The sequence below is a fragment of the Anser brachyrhynchus genome (assembly GCF_964034855.1).
Source record: "Anser brachyrhynchus genome assembly, chromosome: 18".
Taxonomy (NCBI): domain Eukaryota; kingdom Metazoa; phylum Chordata; class Aves; order Anseriformes; family Anatidae; genus Anser; species Anser brachyrhynchus.
In genome coordinates this window covers 9451620-9477658 of record NC_137711.1, presented here as the reverse complement: position 1 = coordinate 9477658, position 26039 = coordinate 9451620, and the positions used below count along the sequence as shown (strand labels likewise).

At 39.1% G+C, this 26039-nt stretch overlaps 2 protein-coding genes across 5 annotated transcripts in view; both read right to left on the bottom strand.

Annotated features, from left to right (window-relative positions):
• TBCD (tubulin folding cofactor D) overlaps window positions 1-12127 on the bottom strand; it is a 128602-nt gene extending 116475 nt beyond the window's left edge. The window contains exons 1-8 of the mRNA XM_080560657.1: window positions 11884-12127; window positions 11502-11705; window positions 8491-8541; window positions 8187-8284; window positions 6981-7082; window positions 5674-5820; window positions 4818-4873; window positions 894-1026 (exon numbers count right to left, since the gene is read on the bottom strand). Coding sequence (XP_080416783.1) covers window positions 894-1026; window positions 4818-4873; window positions 5674-5820; window positions 6981-7082; window positions 8187-8284; window positions 8491-8541; window positions 11502-11705; window positions 11884-12112 — 1020 coding nt within the window. The 5' untranslated portion in view covers window positions 12113-12127. The remainder of the gene's footprint in view (window positions 1-893; window positions 1027-4817; window positions 4874-5673; window positions 5821-6980; window positions 7083-8186; window positions 8285-8490; window positions 8542-11501; window positions 11706-11883) is intronic.
• A 968-nt stretch (window positions 12128-13095) lies between these two features.
• On the bottom strand, window positions 13096-25209 carry LOC308179887 (fructosamine-3-kinase-like). 4 transcript variants are annotated; one of them, XM_080560697.1, is made up of 8 exons: window positions 25156-25209; window positions 23287-23350; window positions 20661-20842; window positions 19455-19606; window positions 18151-18242; window positions 16871-16953; window positions 15885-16007; window positions 13096-15140 (listed from the first exon to the last, which is right to left on the bottom strand). In XM_080560697.1, the coding sequence occupies exons 3-8, from the start codon at window positions 20799-20801 to the stop codon at window positions 14802-14804; spliced, it is 930 nt and encodes a 309-aa protein (XP_080416823.1). In that variant the 5' UTR covers window positions 20802-20842; window positions 23287-23350; window positions 25156-25209; the 3' UTR covers window positions 13096-14801. The 4 variants fall into 4 exon arrangements, with proteins under 4 accessions (XP_080416823.1, XP_080416822.1, XP_080416824.1 ...); XM_080560696.1 differs by lacking the exons at window positions 23287-23350; window positions 25156-25209 and adding an exon at window positions 20944-21173; XM_080560698.1 differs by lacking the exons at window positions 23287-23350; window positions 25156-25209 and adding an exon at window positions 20944-21072 and having other exon boundaries at window positions 20714-20842.
• Between the last annotated feature and the right edge of the window lie 830 nt (window positions 25210-26039).

Below are 26039 nucleotides of genomic sequence, written 5' to 3'. Positions count from 1 at the left end.
CACACAAATTCCCCTACTCCAGGCAAGTGTTTGGACATCACAATTGGAACAGATACCAGAACTGTTAATGCAAGTAATTCAAAATACGCACGAACACTTTAACAGTATAAAACTGCAAGAAATCTGTTATAGAAAGATATTCTTACAATGTACAAGAGGAGTGTTATCATATAGCACTAGTTCAGGCATTCAAGTTTTCTTCCCCTACCTGGGCTGCCCTATGATTGTACAACTACATAGTGTATTACTTTTAAAACCTGAACTGAGGATTTCACTCTTATAAAGAGCACTAAACGAAGAACTTCCTCATATTAACCAGCAAAATTAAAAGAAAGAGTATATTTTTTTCAGCCTACTCAACTACACAGTCTAGTAATTTTAGTATGTCTTATCAAAACTCTTGAGAATAAACATTTAAATTTATCAGAATGGCTAAAACTTTCATGAATCATTTGCATTTTGTCTACCATTTCTGAAAAGCCTGGGAGGGGCCACTGCTACATCAAAAGCCCAACTTCTTCATTTTGTGTAGTTCCAATTATTTCATTTTTTTTCCACAGGTTTGGTACAAAGCCAAACAAAATTTGAGTTATGAAATGACTATTAATATACAATCAGATACATTTTTGAGAGTTATTTATCAGTATCTGTACTGGCAACTTCCCTTTCATTTGTTGATGAAAACACTACTCAGAGAAAAAAGACATACATGTGAAGTTGTAATTTCAGAACTGTTGTGGAGGAAATTCTGGCTTTATATTATCTTACCATTTTTAATCAACAGGAATTTCTCTGTACATTTTCTATTAAAGGTCTACCACAACAGTATTACATTGGAAAAAATATATATATAAATATAATCATCTATCTTTTAGAAGAAAAATGATATTTACCAGAGCCTGCAGCATGCCATTCATAACAACAGTCCCCTCCATAGTCTGAAAGGAGGATTTAGATAACATTGAAAGAGTCCAGTCCAGAAAATCTGCCATCCTTTTTTGCCTGACATCAGGGCGAACAATAAATCTGTCACAGAAAAAAAAGAACAAAAACAAAACACTGCAGTTACTATCTTCACAACTGTCAAAGAAATTATTTTTTTTCCTGCTACCCAAACCGGTTGCAATTCCTGAAGACAATTCTACAATAAGGATTTTCCTAAATTGCAGAGGAGAGAACATTACAAATCTTCCTAAGTTTAGTCCTTCTGTTTCTGAGCAAGGCTCTGACACAATTTTCACTTATAAACATACCAACCTGTAAGCTAGAATTCTAAAGATTCCCAGCTTAATTGCAAAAACAAACAACTTTCTACAGTTACAACATAAAAATAATTTCCATTACAATTAGTGAAAAGCTGAAATAATACAAAGATTCTCTACTATTCTCACCAAGAACAGCTAGAAGACCAGCGTAACTCAGCAATGGGTCCATACAGCACTTGTTATCAGCCAGATCCTGTTCCAGGCCCGTAAGAGTAATCATCAGCGCTGTATTTGTTTGTTCAGGTATTTGTTAAGGTTAAACACCTAATATTTAACATACTGGATGGGTCAAGAGATGCATTTTTACCATTCTTACAGAGGACCGAAGAGGTTTATCGTGGTTAAACTACTTCCCTAAACCTATAAACTCCATCTTCGTCAGTGCCAGCTAAGCCACAGTTAGGACATCTACTTCAGTCCCTGCATTTAGTCTTGTAAAAACTAGGTTCCTAGTCCAGCAGAGATTCAGACTAATTAAGAAACTTTCTCCTCAGTGCAATCAGAGGAAAGGTACATGGGAAAGCCCTGACTGTAGAACTCACAGTGCTTAAAGTAGAATGTGTACGGAGCTGACATCTGGTTACTTTATACATCTGCAAATTAAATGGGGAACTGCATCAAGAGCCAACTAACAGGGAATATTAGATACAGAGAACACAGGAAACACTGAGCACATGTGATCACTTGAATTGGCTTCAAAGGCTGGATCTATTGTGTTCAGCAAAAAACAATGAGGATTTAGAGGAGAAGTTAGTTGAGGGGGGTTGTTTTTTGTTTTATAATAGAGCACCAAGGACAAATCCTTCTCCACAATAGCACAGGTAACAGAAGTAACCTGTAAAGTAGATGAACTGGTTCCTAGACCCTTTCTCAGCCCAAAAGAGTTTAAATCTTAATTACTCTAAGGAGTGCCCTAACCTCCAGACTAGAAGCAAGACAAAGATAAGCCTCATCTCCTCCTACTGCAGCCAGGTCACTGAGCAGACAGAAAGCTCTTGGAACAAACCCCAGCTTCTCTGCCCTAAGAAAAGGGAATGACTTTGAAAAATGCAAAGTCTTGGATCCTGATGTTTCTGAATTTCACCTAAAATGCATGCACCTTCATGCAGGAACAAGAATCCAGGCTTCCCCCTCCTCTCCTCTGTCTCTCTACAAGGCGTTTCCTACTCAGCAGGTTACGCAGTTAAACTTCTCTATTTTATCTCCCCAGGACTCTTGCATTCCTGCCTCCCTAACAGTCTAACTTCAAGAAGATGAAACAGTTACCTCAGAATATCTATGCCCTGCTCATTACAGAACTGCTTTGGGATGTGAAAGCAGTGAATTCAAGTACACCAAGGCCAAAAGGCATTGAACCCAGGTCTCCTAATTCCTCATGAAATATTTTAATCATTAGGCTATTTTTAAAATGGTGTTTTCATAGTAAACTAATTACAGCTACACTAAATAGTAATTTTGCTTCCATTAGTCTTACACACCTTGATCCAGCTAGCACTAGAATATATTCTTAATATTCCTTAATGTATTCTATCACCTCATTTGTTATGAGCATATGCTTTTAATAAAAATTAATTCAGCCAATAAAATGGATGTGAGAAAAACCATACAACTGCTAACAACATGCCTGCATAGTATTCTGCATCGGGATGAAAGGAACTTATGAAATCCTTCTGAAATCCAGGGTTAAGCACTGCCTGTTTAGGCAAAGTTTTTCTGAATGTAATGCTGGAATCAATCACATTACTATACAGATTGTTCCAGCAGTCATTTATTTTTACAGATACCCTGGCATGTAAATTCAAATAATCTCAAGTGATGACAGAGTATTTTAAATTCACTGTCCCTACTTGAGAAGGCTTGCAAATACAGAATATACCTTAAAAAAGCCAACCACATTTGGTTGGTTTGGGGATTTATTTATTTTTTTTTTTAGGAAGTGAAGATGGTAAAAGGGCATATTCAGGCATATATGCAGCCTTAAGAATAATTCACTGCATGTCACAATTTGCATGCCTTGTGACAAGGCAGATTACCAATGCTGATACATAGAAATCCTAGAAAAGCAACTTCCAATCATCACTTCCAAAATGACTGCAAAAAACAATTAAGATAAGCAGGCAAACCCACATTCTGTCACATGGAAATAAGTACGCAATAAACAAGATTATTTATTAAAGACTATTCTAATGACGCATGCATTCACTTAAATTTTCCTCTTCAGAATAAATCATAAAAGTACAAGACTCATCACCGGAGAACTATATTCTAGTCCCAACTCCTTCATGAATTTTCTGCCTGACGCAAAACAAAAAGTGTCTGTTTTGCCATCAGATTCACCAGTGTAGCATTATACTCAGTGAATACAAGCTTCTGAAGCATTTTGGGTCCTGTGACTGAAATTCAGAATAAATTTAAAATAAGTACATCGACAGCTATTTCCCCAAAAGACAGAATCTGCTCTACTAAATTATATTTAACAACTATTTTGATACAACTAGGCCTGTAAATTTTGTGCTTCTTTCAATCCAGAGAAAAACGCTAAAACTGATTTTATCGTTCAGACTAGCTACCCACATCCAGTAAATCTTTTCCTCTTGTTCACCCCACACTGCCTGTGTCTGCCACAAAACTATGTTGGCAGAGCCCCCTAGCGTACTTTAGAGCATACGCAAGCGTAAAGACTCCATTTATCTTGTTTTAAAAACTATGTGACAGACTAAGCAGACTGAAGTTCTCTTCGATTAGAATATACTAGAATAAAGATATGTAACGTGATATGTACCGGGAAAAGATATGTATGCGCTGGCACAGTTTGCATTCTTTATAATTTATTTTCATACGTATAGTAAGTGAAACCAACCTCCACTAACACACTAGGACAGAAAGAAAAGAGAACTTCATTATTTCAAATTTATAAAAAAACCCTATTACTGAAGTGACACAAAAGATATCATAAGAACTGCACCTCTTTCACAACTAGTTTGGTACCTAACACCAACCTTTGTAAAACAATACGGTTTACAAAGTTCCATTATCCTAAATCTATTTAATTTGATGAACTATTTGACAATAAACCTACGAAAACAACAGTACCTTTGTCTGGTCCAGAAAATTAAGAGGAGGTACATTAAGAAAAGAACCTAGCATTACTATTTCCTTTTATGTAACAAGTACCTCCAGGAGACATTACGTTAATACTAGATTTGTCTATTTTCTATGCAACATACTGCAAAAAATGAGCAGCAACACAGGGTAACTTCCTCTTTTTAAAACCCTTTAGTACAAACCAGTCCCTAGAAACCAGTTTGAAGAGTATTCTACCAGTAAAGAACTTTAAGTATCACTTGTAGTGTATGCCTGTTCTTCCAACTAACAGAAGAAATATAATAAACAGGCTATTGGGCATGATTCAAGCAAGTTTAACACCCCACATATAGTTGACAACTTCCAGTGCTCCCAACACTGTCGTTAGTAATATGTCAGGGTAAAAAATGACACAGGAAATGGGAGCTAGCTTTTTCCTTTCCGCCAAAAATCAAAAAAGAGACTTACTTTGAAACCAGTACAGCAGCTGCATCTCGAGCCTTATCGCTGACAACCAAGTAACACTAGAAGTAAAACAGAACTAACTGTAAAAGAATTCAAACACGCAGACTTAATAATATAACTGTCTAACAACTTTGTACATGAATACACTATTCAATATTTACAATTACAACATTATACTGAGTTTAAGATAGTAAAAAACATATAATCCATTTAACAAACCATATCTGAGACAATCTCGCATCTAATGTCTTTCAAAGCAAGTTGACCTTTACCCTAACCTTAAAGTACCGTCCTATTTGTGTTACTACATTTCTACAAGTGTTAAACCACTTAAGTGCTGCAAGTGTCAAAAGGATAAGCATAAGCTGTTCGGTTATTTGTGGGAAGGGGCCTGATTATTTTTATCTTAAAGGGATGACACGTTAGCCACTTTAAGTTTATGCCAAGTGAAATTTCATTATCTTTGTTGAAAATTCTTCCCGCAGTCATAGCTTCGTTACTCATCCTGACAAATACTAAATTCCTATATAAATATTTAAAGACTTTCAGAAACTCTAGCTAGTATTTTTAAACTCTAAAAGCTCTTACCGCAGCCAAAGGCATACATTCAGAGCAGATCATCATAAAATAAGATTGATGATTCTTTCTCCCTGAAGTAATAAACTGTTTAACCAGATACTAAGTAATTAAATAACATACTAAAGATTCTTCAACTATGGAGAAATTCTCTACAGAGTAGACAGAGAAAATACAGGATTAAATAATGTTTTGAAAAGATCAGAATTTGCTACATATTGAAATATTAAGCCTAAGAAAAATGTAATAGGTCTGAGGATATCACGTGACATATTATACTTACTTTTGCTACTTTAAGTATGCGATCCATTGTTGGCATGCGAGCGTGCCCTTCTTCAGAAACAGTATTACCATCAAACCGGGCCAGATCAAAAGGAATCAAGCATATCATGGAGAGCCATAATAAAAGCATGTAACGAGTTTCCCAAGTCTGGAAAAGAAGAGTGAAACAAAATATGCACTCTGTTTTCTGGACTGTATTCCAGCAAGGTGCCTGGAGAACAAAACTATCTCCTCCAAGGAACTTCTACACTAAGAAGATGAAAACTTTGAACCTCGATGTTCTGAAACACCAAAGGAGACAGAACTACATGACATCTCAAATCGGAAAACTGTAGTCAAGTCAATGGACCCTCCCCCCTGAATCTGAAGTTTAGAGATAGTTCTTTCTTTTCCAAAGAAAAACTGCATTTTCCTATTTTCCTGTTTTCTCCTTCCCTCAGTCCATTTGTGCCTCCAGTCCAGTCAGACAGAAAAAAAATAAATGCAAACAAATTAAAAAAACACTCTATATTAGTAGGGAAAGTGACTCCCCATATGGAGAAAGAAAAAGGAGAGAAAGAAAATGTATGTTCTTAGACAAAGTGCAACAACAGAAAAAGACCGAGAGAGAAATATGTTCTTCCTAATTTCTTATGTATTCCTTTCATGGTCTTATTGAAAAAACTTTAGGTGTTCTGAGAGACAGACAAGAAGCAACTTCTAAAGAGCTTCTACGGTAAGGTTTCAGAATAAAAATAGATATTTCATAAATCAAGTCCTTTACCTGCAAAATCCTTAAGCTTTGAAGAGTTGTACAAAAAATAGATTACCTTAATTTTACGGCAATTGGTCTTTGAAAAATAAAAGCTGTACAACTATATCAACACCAACAGAAATGTTGCGGCAAGAAATTTATTAAAAGTTATTTGAATCTTGAGCAGAATTAGTCTTCATATCCATGATTTTTGTTACCTTTAACAGATGATGATCTCTCTTAAAATTAATCTATCTTAAAAAAATTTTTGGAATCCTTTCTTCATTCAAAAAATATAACAATATGAACTACAGTATCTCAATCCATGCTTAAAAATTATTTGCTTAAATACTGTTTCAATCAAAATTCTTGCTCCCAGCTAAAGAAATCTTTAAATCAGGAGGGTACATAATGAAATGTGTGACTTTCACATTAATTCTAGCTGTTCAATTAACACTGAGCAGGTTATACTGCAGCTTTACACGCTATTTTTTGCAGGACTATTTTCTACATTGTTCTTCGACTTTTTCTGTAGGAGACATAAAAATTAAAGAGGAAGTACAGCAGGTTCTCACCTCGCAGTCTTTTGGATTCTGGTCCACAAGCATATCCAAAACAGGCTGTAAATCACCAACTTCATGAGGAAACAATCGGAGGAAACGTTTGTATCCTCTCACCTGTAATATGAAGTTTCAAAATTTAGTAAGCCATCTGTCAACATCAAGTATTGAGGAAAAAGAAAAGACCCTTTGAGGAGTTAATATATCACAGAATGAGTTGGGTTGGAAGGAAACTTAAAGCTCATCTAATTCCAACCCCCCTGTCGTGGCCAGGGACACCTCCCACCAGGCCAGGTTGCCCAAAGCCCCATCCAGCCTGGCCTTGAACACTGCCAGGGATGGGGCAGGCACAGCTGCTCTGGGCAACCTGTTCCAGGGCCTCACCACCCTCAGAGTAAAGAATTTCCTCCTTTTACCTAATCTAAATCTCTCCTCTTTTAGTTTAAATCTATTCCCCCTTGTCCTGTCGCTACAGCTCCTGACATGGAGTCCGTCCCCAGCTTTCCTGCGGCCCCCTTTTGTTACTGGAAGGCCACTGTGAGGTCTCCCCGGAGCCTTCTCTTCTCCAGGCTGAACAACTCCAACTTTCTCAGCCTGTCTTCATAGGAGAGGTACTCCAGCCCCTTGATCATCTTTGTGGCCCTCCTCTGGACTCCTTTTAATACTTCTGTGTCCTTCTTGTGCTGGGAACCCCAGAGCTGAACGCAGGGCTCCAGGTGGGATCTGATGAGAGCAGAGCAGAGGGGGGACAATCCCCTCCCTCACCCTGCTGCCCACGCTGCATTTGCTGCAGCCCAGGTCACAGTTGGCTTTCTGGGCTGCAAGTGCACATTGCCGGCTCACATCAACCAACACCCCCAGGTCCTTCTCCTCAGGGCTGCTCTCGATCCATTCTCTGCCCTGCCTGCATTTGTGCTTGGCATTGCCCCAGCCCAGATGCAGGGCCTTGCGCTAGGCCTTGTTGAACCTCATGAGGTTTGCACAGGCCTACCTCTTGAGTCTGTCCACTCAATATCTCAAAATCTGATTTTTTTTTTTTTTTTTTGCATTCTGACCTTGCTTTTTACTACTCTGGATCATTGAATAGCATAAGGTATCATGAAAATTATGAGGGAAAAAAAAAGAATGAAAAAGAACTAATCTTTCACGCTGCAATTTAAATATTGGAAACCTACATACTTTCAGTTACAGAATGTTACATTTGGTTTTGGGGTTTTGTACCTTTGTAATGATGTAAAGAAATTTAAAAGCCAGATGAAATAGCTCGGAAGGAGATGCGCTATCCCGTATTATATCCAGCAACAAATTCATCATCCATTCTAATGAAAGGAGAGAAAAAGAAAGTGAGAACAAAACAGTTAGCTTACAATTTGTCATACTTCTAATAATAAAAAGGGAGATGACCGTCATATAATATATCTGCTATCAACCACAACAAACATGTAATGCAAATATGAACTTTCTAGTTTAAGAGAGTTTCAAGTATATACACAAGAAAGTATTATATGCAAGATGACGTTCCTACCTAAGTGGCAATCCAACAAGTGAGGCTGCTCCTGGTACTTGTCCATTATAACTGAAAAGGAAAAGGTATCTGTGACCAACTGTTCAAATGAAAGGCCCTTACAGCCATCAATTGTGAGATACACCCTTGATTCTAGACTGTTTTAGTTTAAAATTTCAATATCCTTGCGCTAACTACTGCCACACCTTTAAGTGAGGTCAAAAAGCAAGAAGACAACAAGTTATTGTAAAAATAGAGGCTGTCTGTCATACCATCATCTACCTAAAATTCATCAAAAACTCTCTTCCAGGAATCTCTCAATTACTGTGGACAAATCTCACCGTTAAATGAAACATGCCAGCACTCAGTCTGCTGTTACCCCTCACTGCAGAGCTCTTTGTGGTTCTCCTTTGCCAACAACTTACCAGCTTCTGATGGAACTCTGCAAACAGAGGACATTAAACCAGAACAGACCGTAGCTGCTGCAGACAAACCAGCTTTACACCGCATTCCAACCCAGTCAGCAACCTGAATGCTGCTTTACACATTTGTGCTTGCTGTTCACATCTTCTCCATTAACATACTACATCCCACTTACTTCTACACGCTATTCTATTTGTTAGCATGTCAAGTTTCTGATGCTTTTTAAAACACCCACACAAAGATGTCTTAACATCACGAAGTGTAGTAGTAGATACTCTTCCAACCCTAAGCTAATACAGTCATACGGAAATTCTACCTGGACACACAGGGTTTCATCACAAGGCTATCTTCCTTCCCATGCTTGGAACATATTTAAGGATATAGTTCCACTCCTGGAACAGGACATCAGCACTGCAAAATTCTTCTCTCTCTGTTTTGAGCTTCCTGACCATAGCAGCAAAAAACATCATAGTACTTTGCATTGAAAGGTGCTCTTCAGAACTCTCAGAACTAGGCTTTTTTATTTTGAAATAGAACAAAGGAAATTATACAGCAAAGAACAAAAATGTCTTGACAAAATTTAACCCGGACAAACACAAACTGTAGCTATTACCATCCCTAAATCCCGTGCTCTTCAACTTTCCACATTACTTCATCCTGCTGCCAGTAATACTTTATCTTCCTTTTGGGAATGGGCTTGAGGAAAGATAAATTGAAATTGTATATTGCAAATACTAAGAACAACTTGCCACAGATTTTAGAAATAAAAGTATTTCAATTTATACCTAGAATCAATGCCATGCAGCCACAGAAATGAAAGCTACGCTTCAAAGAGAGATCATTAAATGATCCAGTATCAACTGGTGACTGTCTAGGACATTTTAGATATTTGGTCAGAAAATAGCTTTTACTTCGAAAACTAAAATATCCTCTTAATCTTTCATTCTCCTGCATTTGTTTCTCTCCAACAATTTTTCTCTCTATCCCTTTCTCCTCGTCACATCAAACTCTGAAGATGCAACACAACTTCGCCAGCAGGACATATCGCTGACCACTGGATGACACTGCACAACCACCTTCATGACACAGCCAGTCCAACACTCTCCTTACACTAACTTCTACAGTTGCATTGGGATTCCATAGTGCTGTCTAAATCAAGAGGGAAGCCTGCACTCCTAATTATCGCTACTTTCCCTGCTGTAATTAACAATACCTTAAGCTGTGTACAAATAACAGTATTAGAGAGTACAAGAAATTCCATCAACGCTCAAAAGCAGAAGTAGAATTTAACTACAATTCATTACCCTGTCAAATCGTTATCCCAGATCAGAGTCTGGTAATCTAAAATAAACCACCAGATCAAAACAGTGAAAAGGATGAACCACAAAAAAGTGATTCTAGTATTATTATTTCAAGGAAAGATCTTCCTACGTTTTCCTGCAAAACTTGTTGCAGATTAAACTACCTAATCCAGACTTCTGCTCTTAACAGTTCATAAAAAAGCATCACATGCTCTTGTGAGTGTTTCGGAGACCTGCATTAAAATGCTCATTAACTGATTATTATTGCATTATCTGCACATAGATTAAGATGTTTCCTCACCTTCAAATTTCTAACCCACTCATTTAGTCTGTTACCGTATTTGGGACATTTTTTGCCTATTAAAGGTCAAACAATTCCCTATGACATGAAATGTTAGAACTAAGTTTTGAGCAACTTGTACGATGTGTATCAGTACAGTTAAAGTACACGTTAATGCTGTATTTAGTGAACAATGATACTTCTGATACTGATACCTGTTATACAGCTACATCCCCCTACCTTCAAATGACATGTTCCCAAGAAGTGCAAATGTCAATATTTCAGTGGGTAGCAATACAATTTTTCTGCTAAAATATTATGTGATAGAGTGGAGATGCGTTCAGGAAGACCATAAATACAGTCTAAATAAACCGAGGCAGCACATATGATGTGAAAGAGGCACAGCAGGATGATCAGCTGGAGGAGAGATGGCTTTTCAGCGGCTAAGGCTTTTCAGTACATGTTTTCTTATGCCATCACATTCTGCCATCTCACCTGTGACACTGAACAATCAACACAAATATGTTCTTGCTACTTCTCTCTGATCAGTTACCTGTTCACTGTTAGCCTCCTTGGACAGATCACTGTCAGCTCATTCAATAGGATAATTTCTGCAGGATCAGATTTCCAAATTTATAGTTTTCAGGTTTATTGTGTGCCTACCTCGTTTTATTTTGTCAAAAATAGATGATGAAACAGTATTTTGACCATTAAGTTTGGCTAATTTTTTGACCATTAACTTTTGCTAAATTATTTTCTGCATTTGGACAGGAGGCTACACAGGGCTCCTAAGATCTCTTAAATACAAGGCTGAGATCTCTTAAATACAAGGCCCAGCTTTTAAGCGGTGTGTGCGAGCAGGACATGTGTGCATCTGGAAAACCGTGAGGAAAAAATGAACCCAAGGTACCTGTTGAAAGGAGTTTCGGTATTATAATTAAACCAAAATCAATGTTTTAGTCCTTTTTTTAGTAAGACCCCTCCTTTAAAGGCCACGATAACGCGCAGCCCCCGGTCGCCGTGCTCACCTATGAACTTCTCCACGGCCGTTTCCCGAGCCGTCCGGTCCCCGCACACGGCCGCCAGGCCCCCGACGAGCCCCCGCACCTCCTGGCTCTCCGTGAAGCTCTCCAGGGCGTTCCCGCGGGCGATCACGTCCAGCTCCTGGGCCCTGCTCTCCTCCGCCTCGGGGCCCAACGCGTCCGCCTCGCCCAGAGCCATGGCGGCGGCACCTGGGGGCAGCGGCCGCGTTACGCCTGCCCCGGCCTGAAGCCGCCCCGACCGCTCCGCTCCGCTCCGCTCCCCGCCCGGCCCTCAGGCGCCACCGGCCTCAGAGCCGAGGCCCGGCCCGGCCCCGCCGCCCCTCACAAGCCGCGGGCGGCCCCGGGACCCCCCTCCCCGCCCCGTTACCCTGGCAACCGCCGCGCTCCCCGCTCCGTTCCCCGCGCGCTGCCGGCCGCAGGCTGCCTGCTACGGGGCGCCGCGCGGGCCGAAAGGCGCAGGGACGGCTCCGCGGCCCCACCCCTGGCGAAGGGCGGGCTGCTGAGGGAAGGCCCGGCCCCGAAGGGGGGCTGTGGGGGATGGCGCTGACAGGCAACGCAGGGTGTTTGGACGTGGTGCTTGGAAAGCTGGGAGACATTTCGTCTCAGAAAGAGCGGGCAGGCGTGGGAAGGGAGGGCCCGGGGAGATACTGGAATCACCGTCCCTGGGGGTGTTCAAGGAAAGGCTGGACGTGGTGCTTGGGGACATGGTTTAGTGGGTGACAGTGGGGGTAGTGGGGTGGTTGGACCAGATGATCTTGGAGGGCTTTTACAACCTTTATGATTCTAGGATTCTATGATTCAACAGGCTCAGCACCACACTGCCTCCACCAAAGCTTTCTTGGGGCCCTAAAAATTGAGGGGGATTTGCCTCAAGGCATTTTTCACAGGTTGCAAAATAGCACGTGAAAGGCACCCAGTTCAGTGTTATCCCTCATCACCTCTGTTTCTTAACAGTTGTACAATTTTTTGGGGCAGGTAGGGTATTTGTCAAGTCAAATCTAAATCACAGAAAATTCTGGAAACAAAGGTGGAATGGTGAAAGCTACAGAACGGGGAAGGAAGATAAATGGCTGCCCCCTTACAGCACTTACTAGGTCTTGTGTCAGATTCTTTCCTGCAAGGTCCCTGAGGAAGATGCTTGGCCATACTTCACCCCTAGACGTACCACGTTTCCATCCCCTCATCTTTTACCACACATCTTCCTCTGCCACTGAATATTTTACCGGATAGCAGCACTACGTTTCCACTTCTCTCTTGGCATATTGCCAGCTCTAGAAAACTAAAGTCAGAGTCTAAAGTAAGACATTGAGTAAATCACCTCAGATTATCTTTTCACGTGGTAGAAAATGCACTCCCAAGGATCAGACCTTGGTGTTTGGGGGGAGATGAGTCACCCTCAGAGGTGGTCCCTCCTCTCCCTTGATCACAAAAGGAAAATCAGAGAAACATCTAAATCTGGTCTGGATATAAGGCCAAGTAGCTTCTTGTCCAGTATCTAGCACCTCCATTCATACTCAAATATCCATCTTCAGGCTCAAATTCATCATCACAACCACAAAAGGCAGAGAGACAAAATAGCTAGTTTCTGCAGTGCAATTATTTTATTGGACAATTAAAATTCTTAAGTTCATATGTACTTTGCAACGCAATACCTGCATTTTTGCAAAAATTAATACTAGTATTCATGCACTTTGCTGTTTAGTCAGACCTGAATCTTCTAGCTGTCAGCTACAATTTCAACTGTATTCTCACTCTATTATTCCACTTCTCCACTGCTATAATTGTATCAAGTGTTATAACCCCATTCATTGTAGCCCAAATTCAAAGGAAGTCAAAAAATTAAACTATTTGTATTATATTACAAAGAACTAAAATATTTTTAAATAGTGTAAATTACAAAATATAATTTTAAGAACTCTTTATAGCACAGCCATTTAAAGCTGATAGAAAGTCTAAACATTTGAGCATTTCTGAATATAACATTTTAGGTATTAGTAGTTACAGCCCTCTGAATCCTAAAGACATAGGTTCCTTTGATTCTCATTCACATATCCTGATTCACATAAGTATATGTTGGACTGTACTTACATTTACTTTCTTTACCACTTTCTTCCATTAAAAACACATGAATTTGTTAATGTACTCTAGCTCAGATTGTATGCCAGTGTTCTTGTTGCACAGTTTTCTCCCCACATCCTCATTGCCTATGTTTTCTAAAAAAATAAAACAGTTAGGAATACTATAAAACAGTATAAAGCTATCCAGTTTGACACTGTTCAATAAAACTGCAGTGGCAGAACAGACTAGCTTTGCCTACTGTACATTCCTTTCTAAAATTGAAATACAGCAAACACCAGCCAACACAGCAGCAAAATAGATACTTTCTTGTCATGAAAACAACTAAGCCTCCCTCCTACTGTTTGCTGTTTTTACAGTTATTTAGGTGTTATTATCATAGTACAACACATTGACATATCATATTAAAACGATATGATATTGTCAAACTTGTTGGTGACAATCCACTTTCTGACTGTACAGTTAATTACCAAGGAATTCCAGAGACATCCCTTTTAAGAAATACAACTGTGACTGAACTTCTCATATGTCGAGAAAAACAAAAGCATGCAAGTAAATTACATTAAATTAAAATAAATATTAGAAATGCTATTATATGTGCTTGCCAAAAGCAGTCAAAAGGGCCCTGTTTACCTCTAAATCAAAAAGAGAATGTTTTCATTTTAAGATTCACAGAATCTGATTTAAATTTTGGATCATAGCTCTTACATGGGAAAGGAACAAAAACAAACATAAATGGGAAAAGGGGTGGAAACGGAAGGAAAAACTAAAACAGATTAAAAAAGGGGAGAGGTAGGAAACCAGTGATTACTTCCAGTACCACATTCCTACCGCAGTAACTGTCAATAATGAACTGCTGCAAGAGTGGCAAGACGCAAACAACTGCGGATATGCAGCAGCTAAGATGTGAGACTCTGTATGGAGAGTAAGGTTGGGCTGACTGTCATGCTACTTTTCCAACCTAGTGGAGACTTCATAAACAATGCAGTCTTTTCCTTCAGCAGGATATGAATCAGTGCTAATAAGCCAGTGTATGAGTTAAAAATTACACAATCACTCTCAACATTTAGTGAGGCTCAAAATTATTCCGAGCCTTTTATATGTCCGGTGTTTTAGCATCAACATTGATTTCTACCTTGTATTACTCCTGATAAGCATGGGCTGCTAATTACTTAAGGGACTGGGTCAGCATTTCTCATACCAATCTGATTATTTTAAAAGTTTTCTCATTAGATTTAGGGTAGACCCTCTGTATCCTGTCCCAAAATGGTTCCAGTGGTTTATGTAATTAAAGAGCTGATACAATTTATTTCGTTTCTCAAATCCTGGAGCTTTGGGTATTTCACTGTGATAGGCAGAGAAAAATGAGCTGCTAAAGCCACCAAACATTCCAGCAATGGCCAGGTCAAACTCTGAATGGCCATAGAAGGAAGCAGGGTCAAAGATAATTGGCCCAGAGTCATCCTCAGCCACATTTCCTGCCCACATGTCCCCATGCAGGAGGGCAGGAACAATTTCTACATCACGGAACATTTCAGGAATCTTTATCTGAAAGAGCAAGAACAAATATGCAACAATTAAAGAACTTTAAACAAAATATTAAATAAACAAAGTAGCATAGTGTATATGAGACTAAGCTGCTCAAATGCTACCTGTTTTCGGTCTTCATGGAGCAATTTTGAAGTTGATGGCTACATGCATAAACCTAAACTGCAAGCCAGTAATAAGTGTTCTTCAGCTTAGCAACTCATTTAATTCACGCTCTATCAACATCTGGAATTAATGTATTGTTTCTAGAGATGAACAGTATGGGAGATCATAAGACATAAAATAAATAGAGTCAGTGACAAAAGGGGCAGCAGGAAACATCTGGGAACACGTTTGTGCTGTGCAACTTGCAGAGGAATACCTTCCTGGTTGTTTCTTAATCACTGCATAGAGTATGACCAGGACCAGAGTCTCAGCTGTGAGCCTGGACCAATTAAAAAAATCTGCCTGGGCAGCAGAATCTTACCCAGTTTGCAACACCAAGTTCTTAGACAGGATTTAACATATTCTTATTTGAGGTATTCAAAGAAATTAATGTCAGTGTTGACTTGCAGGTTTATTTTCACTGTCTATTAAAAAATGGAAGAGCAACATGAATTCTTTTCAGCTGTCTAAATGCCATGAAACTAATTTAGTTACAGCTGTTTAATAAAAGCTATGTAAATCTGTTATAAAACATATTCAAAATACCACTGGTACATAATTTCTAACTTTCTAAAAAAGTATTTAAGACATGGTTCCTACTTTTAGCTGTGACCAAAGTTCTCTTGCTTCTCTGTCTCCATAATCTTTTTCAATCAAATCCAATTGCGCCTGGAGTCTGTGACGAATAAAGAAAGAAGGCCAATCACTCTGCCATTCATTCACCTAGAAAATACAATGCAGAGGTTTATAATAAACAATGTTAACATATGCACAGTCAATATTAATAATCCATATCAAGTTAAGATGTTTGATGCTGACACAATGGCCTAGACAATGTTACTATTAGACATGCTAATTAGAATGCTGTTAAACATTTAGTCAATTGCTGAGTATGAAGTCACGCTCTATTCCATGCCTAGTGGGGTTGTCTTTAACATGAGATATAAGTTGAGGTTCTGTCTATTTTCATTCACTGAAATTTTTGTAATGTGTTTTAGAGGTACAGTTTCTGATGGGTCCATTTCAGTTGTTCCATATTCCAAATTCTTTCTGGAAATGCAAAAGGATCGTTTAATTTTTATTAGGTAATGTGTTTCTAATTTGGGAAAAAGCTGTACTTCACAAAGTGTATGAAATATAGAACACTCATTCAGTTAAGCAGCAGAATGAAACTCTATCATGTGCAGAGCCAGCACATAACTGATTTATCTCAGAGACAGTTCCGATGTCTTATGTGATGAAGCCCTCTAAGAACAGTGGATGTAGTTATTTGAAATCCATATAGCAGGGGGTTAGAAAACCCGAAACAAAGACATGGTTTGTAAAGGGATACTTGTTATGTTAAGTATCACCAAGGTAAAGAACCACCAAATAATTTCAAATTCTTATTCAATCCGTCCTACTTGCTACATGCATGGTAGCAAGCTACACACACTGAAGAGCCATCATATTTGCTTCACCATCAGATCAAAATGAAACTGTGAAAGAACTGTTATCATAAAGCTGACGGTCAACAAACCAAGCCTTTGTATAAGGAGTTAACAGAACTCTAAGAATACATTAGCTTTCACAAATATGCAACATACCTGTGGTATGTAACCACAGCAAGTGGCTACATGGAATCCAAACTTATCCACATACTGAAACTCAGAGCGACTGGCTCCTTTACCTAAGAAACACAATAAACACAAGGAATCTTGAGATTCTTACATAGTCATGCTTGCAAACACAGAACTAAATTGCAGATAATAGTCATAAGAAGTAATTTTAAGTATGGAAACTTATAAGTTACACTTATTTCACTGTCATAACATTCTCTAAAAATGAAAGGAACTATCTTAAGCTTGAAGGTTCTAAATGCAAATGTCACAATTAGGGACTTTTTGGGGGGGGATAAAATGAGCTGCACATTCAAGAACAGTCCAGATCAGATTTTCAATCCACCTTTCCAATTCTTGGACGTCATTCAACATGTCTTATTTTTGATCCACACATTTGTGACCTGCCAGTAATCTAGCCCAAACAAACAAAAAGTCAACCACACAACAAAATATAATATGTACACCACTAAGAGTCAAACTCTGTATATCCCTGAAATTGTGGGAAACATGCAGCTACATACTGGTGGTTCATATTTTAATACTAGCAACTGTAAAATAAGAATTCTTTGTATGGTTTCCTATTTTTTTCATTTGTATCCTAATCCAATTTCCAACGAATGATGGAAATCATTTCATGGAAGTCAATAGAAACCAGATCATGACCTTACACTTCTGAATTATAGTTGTCTTCAAGGAGCAGCAATTGTCTGTTTTGCCACATATTTGAGTTCAAAAAGATAATCTCCTTTAAACTTCTTTAAATGGAAATTAATAACTAGGACCATATTTTGTAAAAGTTAATTGTCTGAACCAACAGTAAAAAAAAAAAAGTCTAAGGTCAAGAACATTTTAACACAGTGATTGTACATGAGGCTGAAAGGTTTAACTAATGCTGAGAAAGACATTTCTCTAAATCTTCAGTTTGACTTAAGAAATGCTGAAAACTATCAAATATTATTTCATACTAAATTTCAGTATCAGCATAATTTTATACACAAAACATATGCAAGATAAAGAATTAAAGATATGTTAATTTAGTTTTGTGAAGGATAAAAAGACTTTATATTTAAAATTTACAATAGTAATTATGGCTCCTGTATATGATCTCCACATTTGAGAAGTATTGCATAGGGACAGGAAGTATATCTCATGAAACAGTGCCCCAGTATTGACTGTAACCATTAAAATTATAATAAAGCAGTATTATACCACAGACAGATTAATGGTTTCATTTTTTGTTTTAGTACATTATATGTATACTCTACCAACTGTGTTTCCCTCCTTTCTCAACTTGTCTCTGAGTGACTGGTTATAAAGATGAAGCTCTGCTATCTGCTTTCCAAGCTTTGAAGAGTATCTATAGAAACAAAGAACAAAACAAAACTGGAAGGAGTTCAATTCAATATGACCAATACTAGCATAGTGTGGTTGAAAGTTCTAAATTTGCCAGAAATAATCAACTTCACAAGTACATAATAGGGAGCAAATGGCTAGACAGTGACTCTGATTATATGGGTTATAACATAATAAAAATGAATATAAATCAATGTTCTTGCAATAAAAAGTAAACAAAACACAAGGCTGCATAAAGAAGAGCATAGAGTGCAAGCCATCAAGTAATCCCCCTTGTCAATTCCACATAAAAAAAGCATAGAATAGTACATGGTATCTACTCTGGGGTCTCACACAGATCAGTTGGACAGCAATAAGCATGGCAAAATTAAAAAAAAAAAGCCACAAGCAGGATTGAATTGAGGTTACTTACCGTAGAAGAAAAAAATGAACAAAAACTAGTTAAAATGCTGCACAGGTATCTAAACAGGAGCTGCATGAAAGGAAACAAATTGCTTCTCCATGCCCAGAATGTGAAGAAAAGAAATAACAGGTTTAAAATTTCAGCAAGGACAACTTAGGTTAGACATTAGAAAATCTCTCCTAGGAACAGGTGGGATGGATTGGAATGGACTGCGGAGGCTGTGGAAATACTGTTGTCCTTCCAGTAAAAATAGATTGGTTTGACAAACAACTGCCAGAGGAGACATAGGTATTATTATGTTCCCTTACAGCAGCGGAACAAGGGGATGACTCTTGAAAGCCTAATTCCATGTTCAGGTTGGGTGACTGATAAAGTGGAATTAATACATTATCTACTTCACCAGGGAAAGAAGGACTACTTGGCCATTCTCACATTCACTTTAGTAGCACTGCAGCACGTGCAGATAGACTGGCCAACCAGGCAGCATACCTGGTGCTAGAGTGGCGAAGTGTGTCATTTTTGTTCCAGGCAGAGGGCCAGGGAAGAGCAAAGCATGGGGTGGGAGTGCACACACACACAAATATACATATATTTTTATATATATATATATATATATATATATGTATACAAAAAAATATATAAATATTTATATATACATATATAAAATATGTATACATGCACAGAAATGTGGATCTTGACAGATAACATGCTGTATCTCTGAGAACAGTGAGGTTCTTCTCGGGAAGATTTCTGATCAAGCATAAGAAAAATATCGCAAAGACACAGTAAAGAGAACAAGATGAACAAACGTACTTGTTGAGGTGCTTCATCTTTAGGTACTCCATGACAAACATTGCTCCTCCTCCAGGAAGGTCAATTACTTTAATAGGCTGAGGCACTCTCACAATATTGGTTTTCTGAATTGATTCCAAACTTGCCATTTCCCCTTCAAACATTTTTCTAGCCTGTTAAGGAATAAGAATATCCTGAGGCTAAACTACAGACATCTGGAACAAGTACTTTGGAAAAAAACAGCGCTGTTTACAAAGACTTAATTAGTCTTGATAAAAGAATGTAGCTTTCAATCCACACAGGGAGACTCAAGTACCTTAATTCAAATATTATTTTTATATTTCCCAAATTTGTTCCAGGGTAGTAGGATATGTAATATTTCACCTGGAACTCCTAGTTGCTTATGGAGATCAATCACTCAGGTGTTAAAGGATCTTTACAGATAAAACCCAAGACCTCCTCTTTCAAAATTACAGGTGGCCGCTACTAAATGAAGTCTGAATCCTTAAACTGGTTCTCCTCTCCATGCAGGTCAATGTCCACCAGACAGAAATAAAAGCACAGAAATTAGGCCTGTACTCAGCATTTCTGAAGTGAAGGTGCTGTTCCTCACAGCAGTTTTAGGATGCTCTTTTTTTTGTTGTTAATAAGGCAAAATTCTGATGTCCTGTGTGCAAGAGACAGTTGAGTACTGTATTAATTTAGTAATAGAAAAGCCAAGAGCTTGGCGTGAAATATTGCAAGAATCCTACTGCTAGAAACCCAAAGGACAAAGAGGAAGTTTGAAACCTCTACCTTAAAACAAACAAACAGAGTTTTAGCACTGGCACCCTTTGTTTCCTCCCTCACTACCACTATTCTATTCTCACAAATAGAAGATGAAAAGGAAAGCAGTGAATGCAAATTCAGCTTTAGGCTTTTCTAGACTAAGCAGTACAATTACAGCTCTGTATTCAGCCCCTTGTTTACATATAGCAAGACTGAGTCCTGTTGTTGAGGGTTATCATATAGCATTACACCTCATTTTGCATTAACCAAAGCCACTACGTTAATATTTGATGTAAAATAGACTACAGCTTTTAAAAGAAAACTGAAAGGAAAGCTGGAATAATTACAAGTAAGCCAGAAAAAAAACAGAACTCAAAATCATCAACAATCATCCACATTGAAAAGAAAAAGCTCTCGACATGCAATAATATTAACAGTTAAATATCTACTAGCATTAACCTGAGGCTTATGGTTGATTTTAACAAATACCCTTCCACTGTCTGTTTCATAACCTTGGCCTTGGCTAATGTATCCTCCTCCCGAGCTTCCAAAGGCTTTCAGAACCGAAGTTTTCAATTCTCTTTTCAGGATCTCTTCCATGGTAATTTCCAGGCTGCTGCAGCTGCCTTCTGCTAACTGCACTGCAAAACAAGATTAAAGGTCTGGGTCCTTCTTTCTCTGTCACTCTGCTATGAGGTAGAAAGGGCCACCCACCAAATAAATAATAATAACAAAATAGCACCTCCCAAGTAAATCCAGAGATAATGTTTCAAAATGCTTAGTTTCACATTGGCTTTTATAGCTAGACAAGAAATAAACATTTGTGAGAATAAGACTGAGAGGTGTGTCCTGGGTCCTTTCTCAACTGTGCTGAGAGCTGCTGGTATTTGTAGTTTGAAGCCGTTTTTCTTTTTTAAGCTCTGTGTTTGCTTTGGTGAAGAGGTTATTTTGCAAGCAATCCACTAGAGGGAGACTAAATGCAACAATACAATCCGTGCACATTTGTTGCGCTATGCGGTTCTTTAAGGTATGAAAAACAAAGTTGTAGTCCATCAGGACGCAATTAAATCATGCTGATGACTGTAAGGCAGCCAACACAAACACAGGGAGGATATTTTATTTTTTCTCTGCTTGTAGTTACGTTGCATAGACAGAAGTTCTGTTGTCATCACTAAGATGTTTAGAACGTTTTCTGTCTCAGGACACAATGCACTCTCTGGCAAGAAACAAGAGCTTTTTACTGTCTGAAAGGTCCCTCAAATCAGGGAGACACTAAGGTGATCATTTCTGGACATTATCAAGCGAAAATTCATACTAAAATTCAAACTGGTAAATTAATTTGGGACAGTTACTTTTCCTACATGCTTCTTCTGATTTAATGTCATTTTTAAGAAGTAATTTCACATTTTAATCTCATTTCATATTCTGTAATACCCAGGAAGATGCTTCGGTTATGCTTGAGTTAATCACTTAATATTGACAAAAGGCACAGAAACCCTCAGTACAACATCTTGTAACCCAGACCCTACAGTATTTGTTCAAATAATGCATGGATAAGATAATGCCCACGGTTACACAGCTATGATCAAATCTTTGCACGTCACTATCTGGCAGTTCTTGTTCCTACTTGGAGCATGTATGCCTACCATCCCTGCAGGGACTTTCTGGATCGTTACCACTGATACACTGCATTTCTCTCTTTCCGCTACTACTCGTTTGAATTTGTTTGTACAAGCTACTTGGGTCAGACAAAGAAAGGAATGATTACTGGACAAATACTCATTTCATTTAGGCAGACTTCTCACTACACTCACAACTGGTTATAACCCTACGTGGGGCAGAAGATGGGTATAGTAAGTTATTTCTCAAGCAAAACCAGAGCATAGCTCATTGTGGTACACAGAGCAGCTCTCTGGGGGGCCCTGGGAGGTCCCTAGTAAACCCTAGAGTGAGCTGGACAGCCCTGAAAGGTCTCCAGTTGGCATCAGAGCACAACAGGGGGAACTGGGAGGCTTTCAGGGTGTGCCAGACCACAGACGGAGGCCCTGGAAGATTCTAGGGTGCACTGTGAGGCCATAGGATGCCTGCAGGGAATACTAAAGGGCACTGGGGACCCTTGGAGGTCCCTAGAGTACTCTAGGGAGTTTCTAGGGAGTGCTAGAGCTCACTGGAGAGCCCTGTGAGTTCTCCTAGGGGTACTAGCTTACACTGGAAGGTCCTCAAAGCCTCTAGGGCACACTGGGAGGCCTCCAGTGCTCTCTAGAGTGCACTGGGGGTCCCTGTGAGGCCTCTAGAGTATCCCAAACTGGAGGGCTAGGGGGTGCTGTGAGGCATGTGGAAGTGATAAGAGTGCACTGGGAGGCATCCAGGGGACACTAGATTGCACTGGAGGGCCATGGGAGGTCTCAGGGCTGCACTGAGAGGCCTCTAGAGCATTCTAGAGGACACTAGGGGCAACTGTGAGTCTCTCGGGGGGAGCTAAAGCACAGAGGGAGGCCCTGGTAGATACGCAGATACTCTAGAGTAGACTGGAGATTCAATGGGAGGCGTGTACTTAGCACTGAAAGGCGTTTAGGTTCTCAAAGTTACAGACTGGCTACAAAGAAACTTTTCTAACATCCAGATTTATGTGAGCAGAATGCTGCTTATAGATTAAGAGCACAAGCTGGAAAAATGCAGCCCATGACTGGAGTCAGAAACACTGATTTAAATACAGAGAAGTACTCTGAAGTGGTGAAAAGCCACGTTCCAGGTTACCTTAGCTGGACCTTTCCATTATACGTTTAAAATAAGTATTGACTCTTCTAGCAATCCTTCTATGAAGTCCATATATATATATATTTTATACCGTTCACATCGCTCACATACTAGCTGTCAAATAGATTACCGACAAAAGACCTACAGAAAGTGGTGTTGGAGTGAGGTAGAGACAAAGTTAAATCACAGTAAACACGTGCACTTGCACCCAAAGCAACTTGATTACGGTTGTGATCTTGAGCAGTTTGAGGCAGTTAGATCATATGACTAGACAGTGAAAATGCAAAGCAATTTGGATTTCAAGATAATGCCCTAGAGAGTGCCCTACCTTTAGGCCAATGGTCTCCAACTGCTGAAAAGAAGGAATCATGCCATAGGTTGCAAGTGAGCACCTGGGGAAAGGAGTGAAGTATTTTGGCAACAAAATAGACAAGAAGCAAAGAACTTATTTTTTCTATTTTTTCTTCACATTCTTCAATTTACTTGTTAAGAGGGGGGGGGGGGGGGGAGGAGGGGAGGGGGGAACAAGGACAATGAGTGTTCATCCACAATGTTACTACTGAAGCCCAAATTTTTGCAGTCCAGTCCACTACAGATCTCTTCTACAATTTCCAGTGAAGATGTCAATAGGTGTCTATACACCTCTCTGAACACTCTGATATTTCACTTTTGTTTAAACCAGGAAAAGGACTGGTTTAATCCAAATATATTGCATCACATATAGAGAGTAGCCAAGAGATAGGCCAGATTTCTGTTTGCTTCCATTCTGGATCAATATTTAACAAGGTGAATTGCCTAGTTTCCTAACGTTTCTGTTCATGCTGTTTCATAGAATCCAGTTCCAACCCCCTGCCATGGTCAGGACACCTCCCACCAGCCCAGGTTGCTCAAAGCCCCATCCACCCGGGCCTTGGGCACTGCCAGGGATGGGACATCCACAGCCTCTCTGGGAAGCCTGTTCCAGTGCCTCACCACCCTCACGGCAAAAAATTCATCAGGAGTTCCCAGCTAAGCAGCTTCAAACATCATTTCAAACAGGAAGTGAAACGGTTCATACGCATCCCACACGGGCTTGAAGGACCAGTCTGAAAACACCCAGCGGACCTCCACGAATCCTGGCCGCACAGCCCATTCAGCACCACGGCCAGGGCTCGCAGGAAGACACCGACTGCATCAAATGCATCGCAAGGGAGCGGGGAACTGGTGAGGGGCTGCAGAGGACTCAACGCCTGAGTGCTGCTGGGCTCCGAGCTTGAGAGCCCTCCTCAGGATCATGCTGTTGTGGGGTTTGTAATTGTTTACTTGCCCTACTCTTCTTGTTTTGTTCTGCTTCTAACATCTGTTTTCCAATAGACCTCAGGTTATACACAAGACAGATATTCCCATGCATACCAAGGAAAAGATTGTTTACTTCTCCACTGGGAGAAGGGCATCAAAAGAATCACAGGAAAACAAAGCAGCTATATAAAACTGTGTAAGCCAAGAACTAGAAAAGACTTCCCATCATAAAAACCTCCCTTCTTTTGATAAAAGTTACAGTTGCTCAATGAAGAACTATCAAAGGACAAATTATTCAGAGCTCCTTTAATCCTGTAGATCTGATTTTCAATACAATTGCACAGGCAATTGTAGTTCAGTAGTTGTAGTAGTTCAGTATACAATATCAGCCATCCCTTGGGAAACTCCAGTGAATTCTTTGAGATTTCATTGAAGAGCCCATTGAAAATAATTATTTTAAAAAGCAACAATAATAATTCATTAATTCTGGTGTTCCTTAATTATCAGATGTGATCCATCTTGAGAAGGAACTTAAGTTATAAAACACTCTCAAGATGTTCCTACAATACAGAAGTATATGTACACTGCATGGTAAAAAAAATAAATAAAAATGAGTGGTTCTTTTATCCCTTTTCCTTGTCCGAATAAGTATGGAAAGCAAGCAAAATTATGACACAGAACTAGGAAACATGAAATGAGAACATGGGTAAAAGGAAACATGGCTTGCCACATTCAGAATGTGTGGAGGGAGCCAAGAGGAACGAATACATCAGAAGAAAAAGCAGGACACATCAACTTTAAACTAGAGAGAATAAGATAATTAACAAAGACATGCCTGGAACGCAAAGCACAACAAAATGATCAAAGAGAATTGTAAGAGTGGAAAAGAGCTATGTAATACATAATTTTAAAAAGTTACCTTACAGAACTGCAGCGGTTTCTTCTTTAGGGTTCACTAGCAGCCTGCTTTCAGAAGATCTCATCCTCTTCTTTATCTTCTAATTAAATTTCTTTATCTTCTAATTAAACTGCTGTGTATTAGAACTCAAAACTAAGGCATCCATGGTATAACTTGCTATTACATCCCATTCGCATTCCTCCTTACACATCTATCATTTTTAGATGTTGCACAAAACAATTTAAAAAAAATTAGCCTACTATCCCTAGAACTCTAAACACAACTGTTTCTATGTACATAACTTGCATACAACTCAATTTTCCTTCAATCACAAAAAATATTTTGTACCTCTTCTACTGGGAAAAGGTGATCTTTGAAGACTTAGTATTTATCACTTTAGCCCATGACTGACAGAAAATCCACATTCATTATTACTTTTCATCTTCCAGTGATAACAAGTATTTAAGCAAAATAAACATGATTTGTTGAAGATTTGTAAACAGAGTAACTTTGTTAAATAACTTCTAACTTTATTATCCTAGAATCATTCAGGTTGGAAAAGACCTCCAAGATCATCTAGTCCTATCGTCCACCTACTGCCAATATTGCCCACTAAACCATGTCCTTAAGTACCACATCTACCCTTTCCTTAAACACCCCCAGGGACAGTGACTCCACGGCTTCCCTGGGCAACCTGTTCCAATGCCTGACCACTATTTCTGGTAAGATTTTTTTTTTCTTAATACCCAACCTATGAAGACATATGGAAATGATCTGTTAAGGGATCTAATCAGACTGACTGCTAACTACATTTTCTCAACTAGTTGCACTAAGCTGTGTTAAATTTGTGTGAAAGGTGTAGGGATATGGACACAGACCATTTCATCAACAGTACCCAAAGAGCT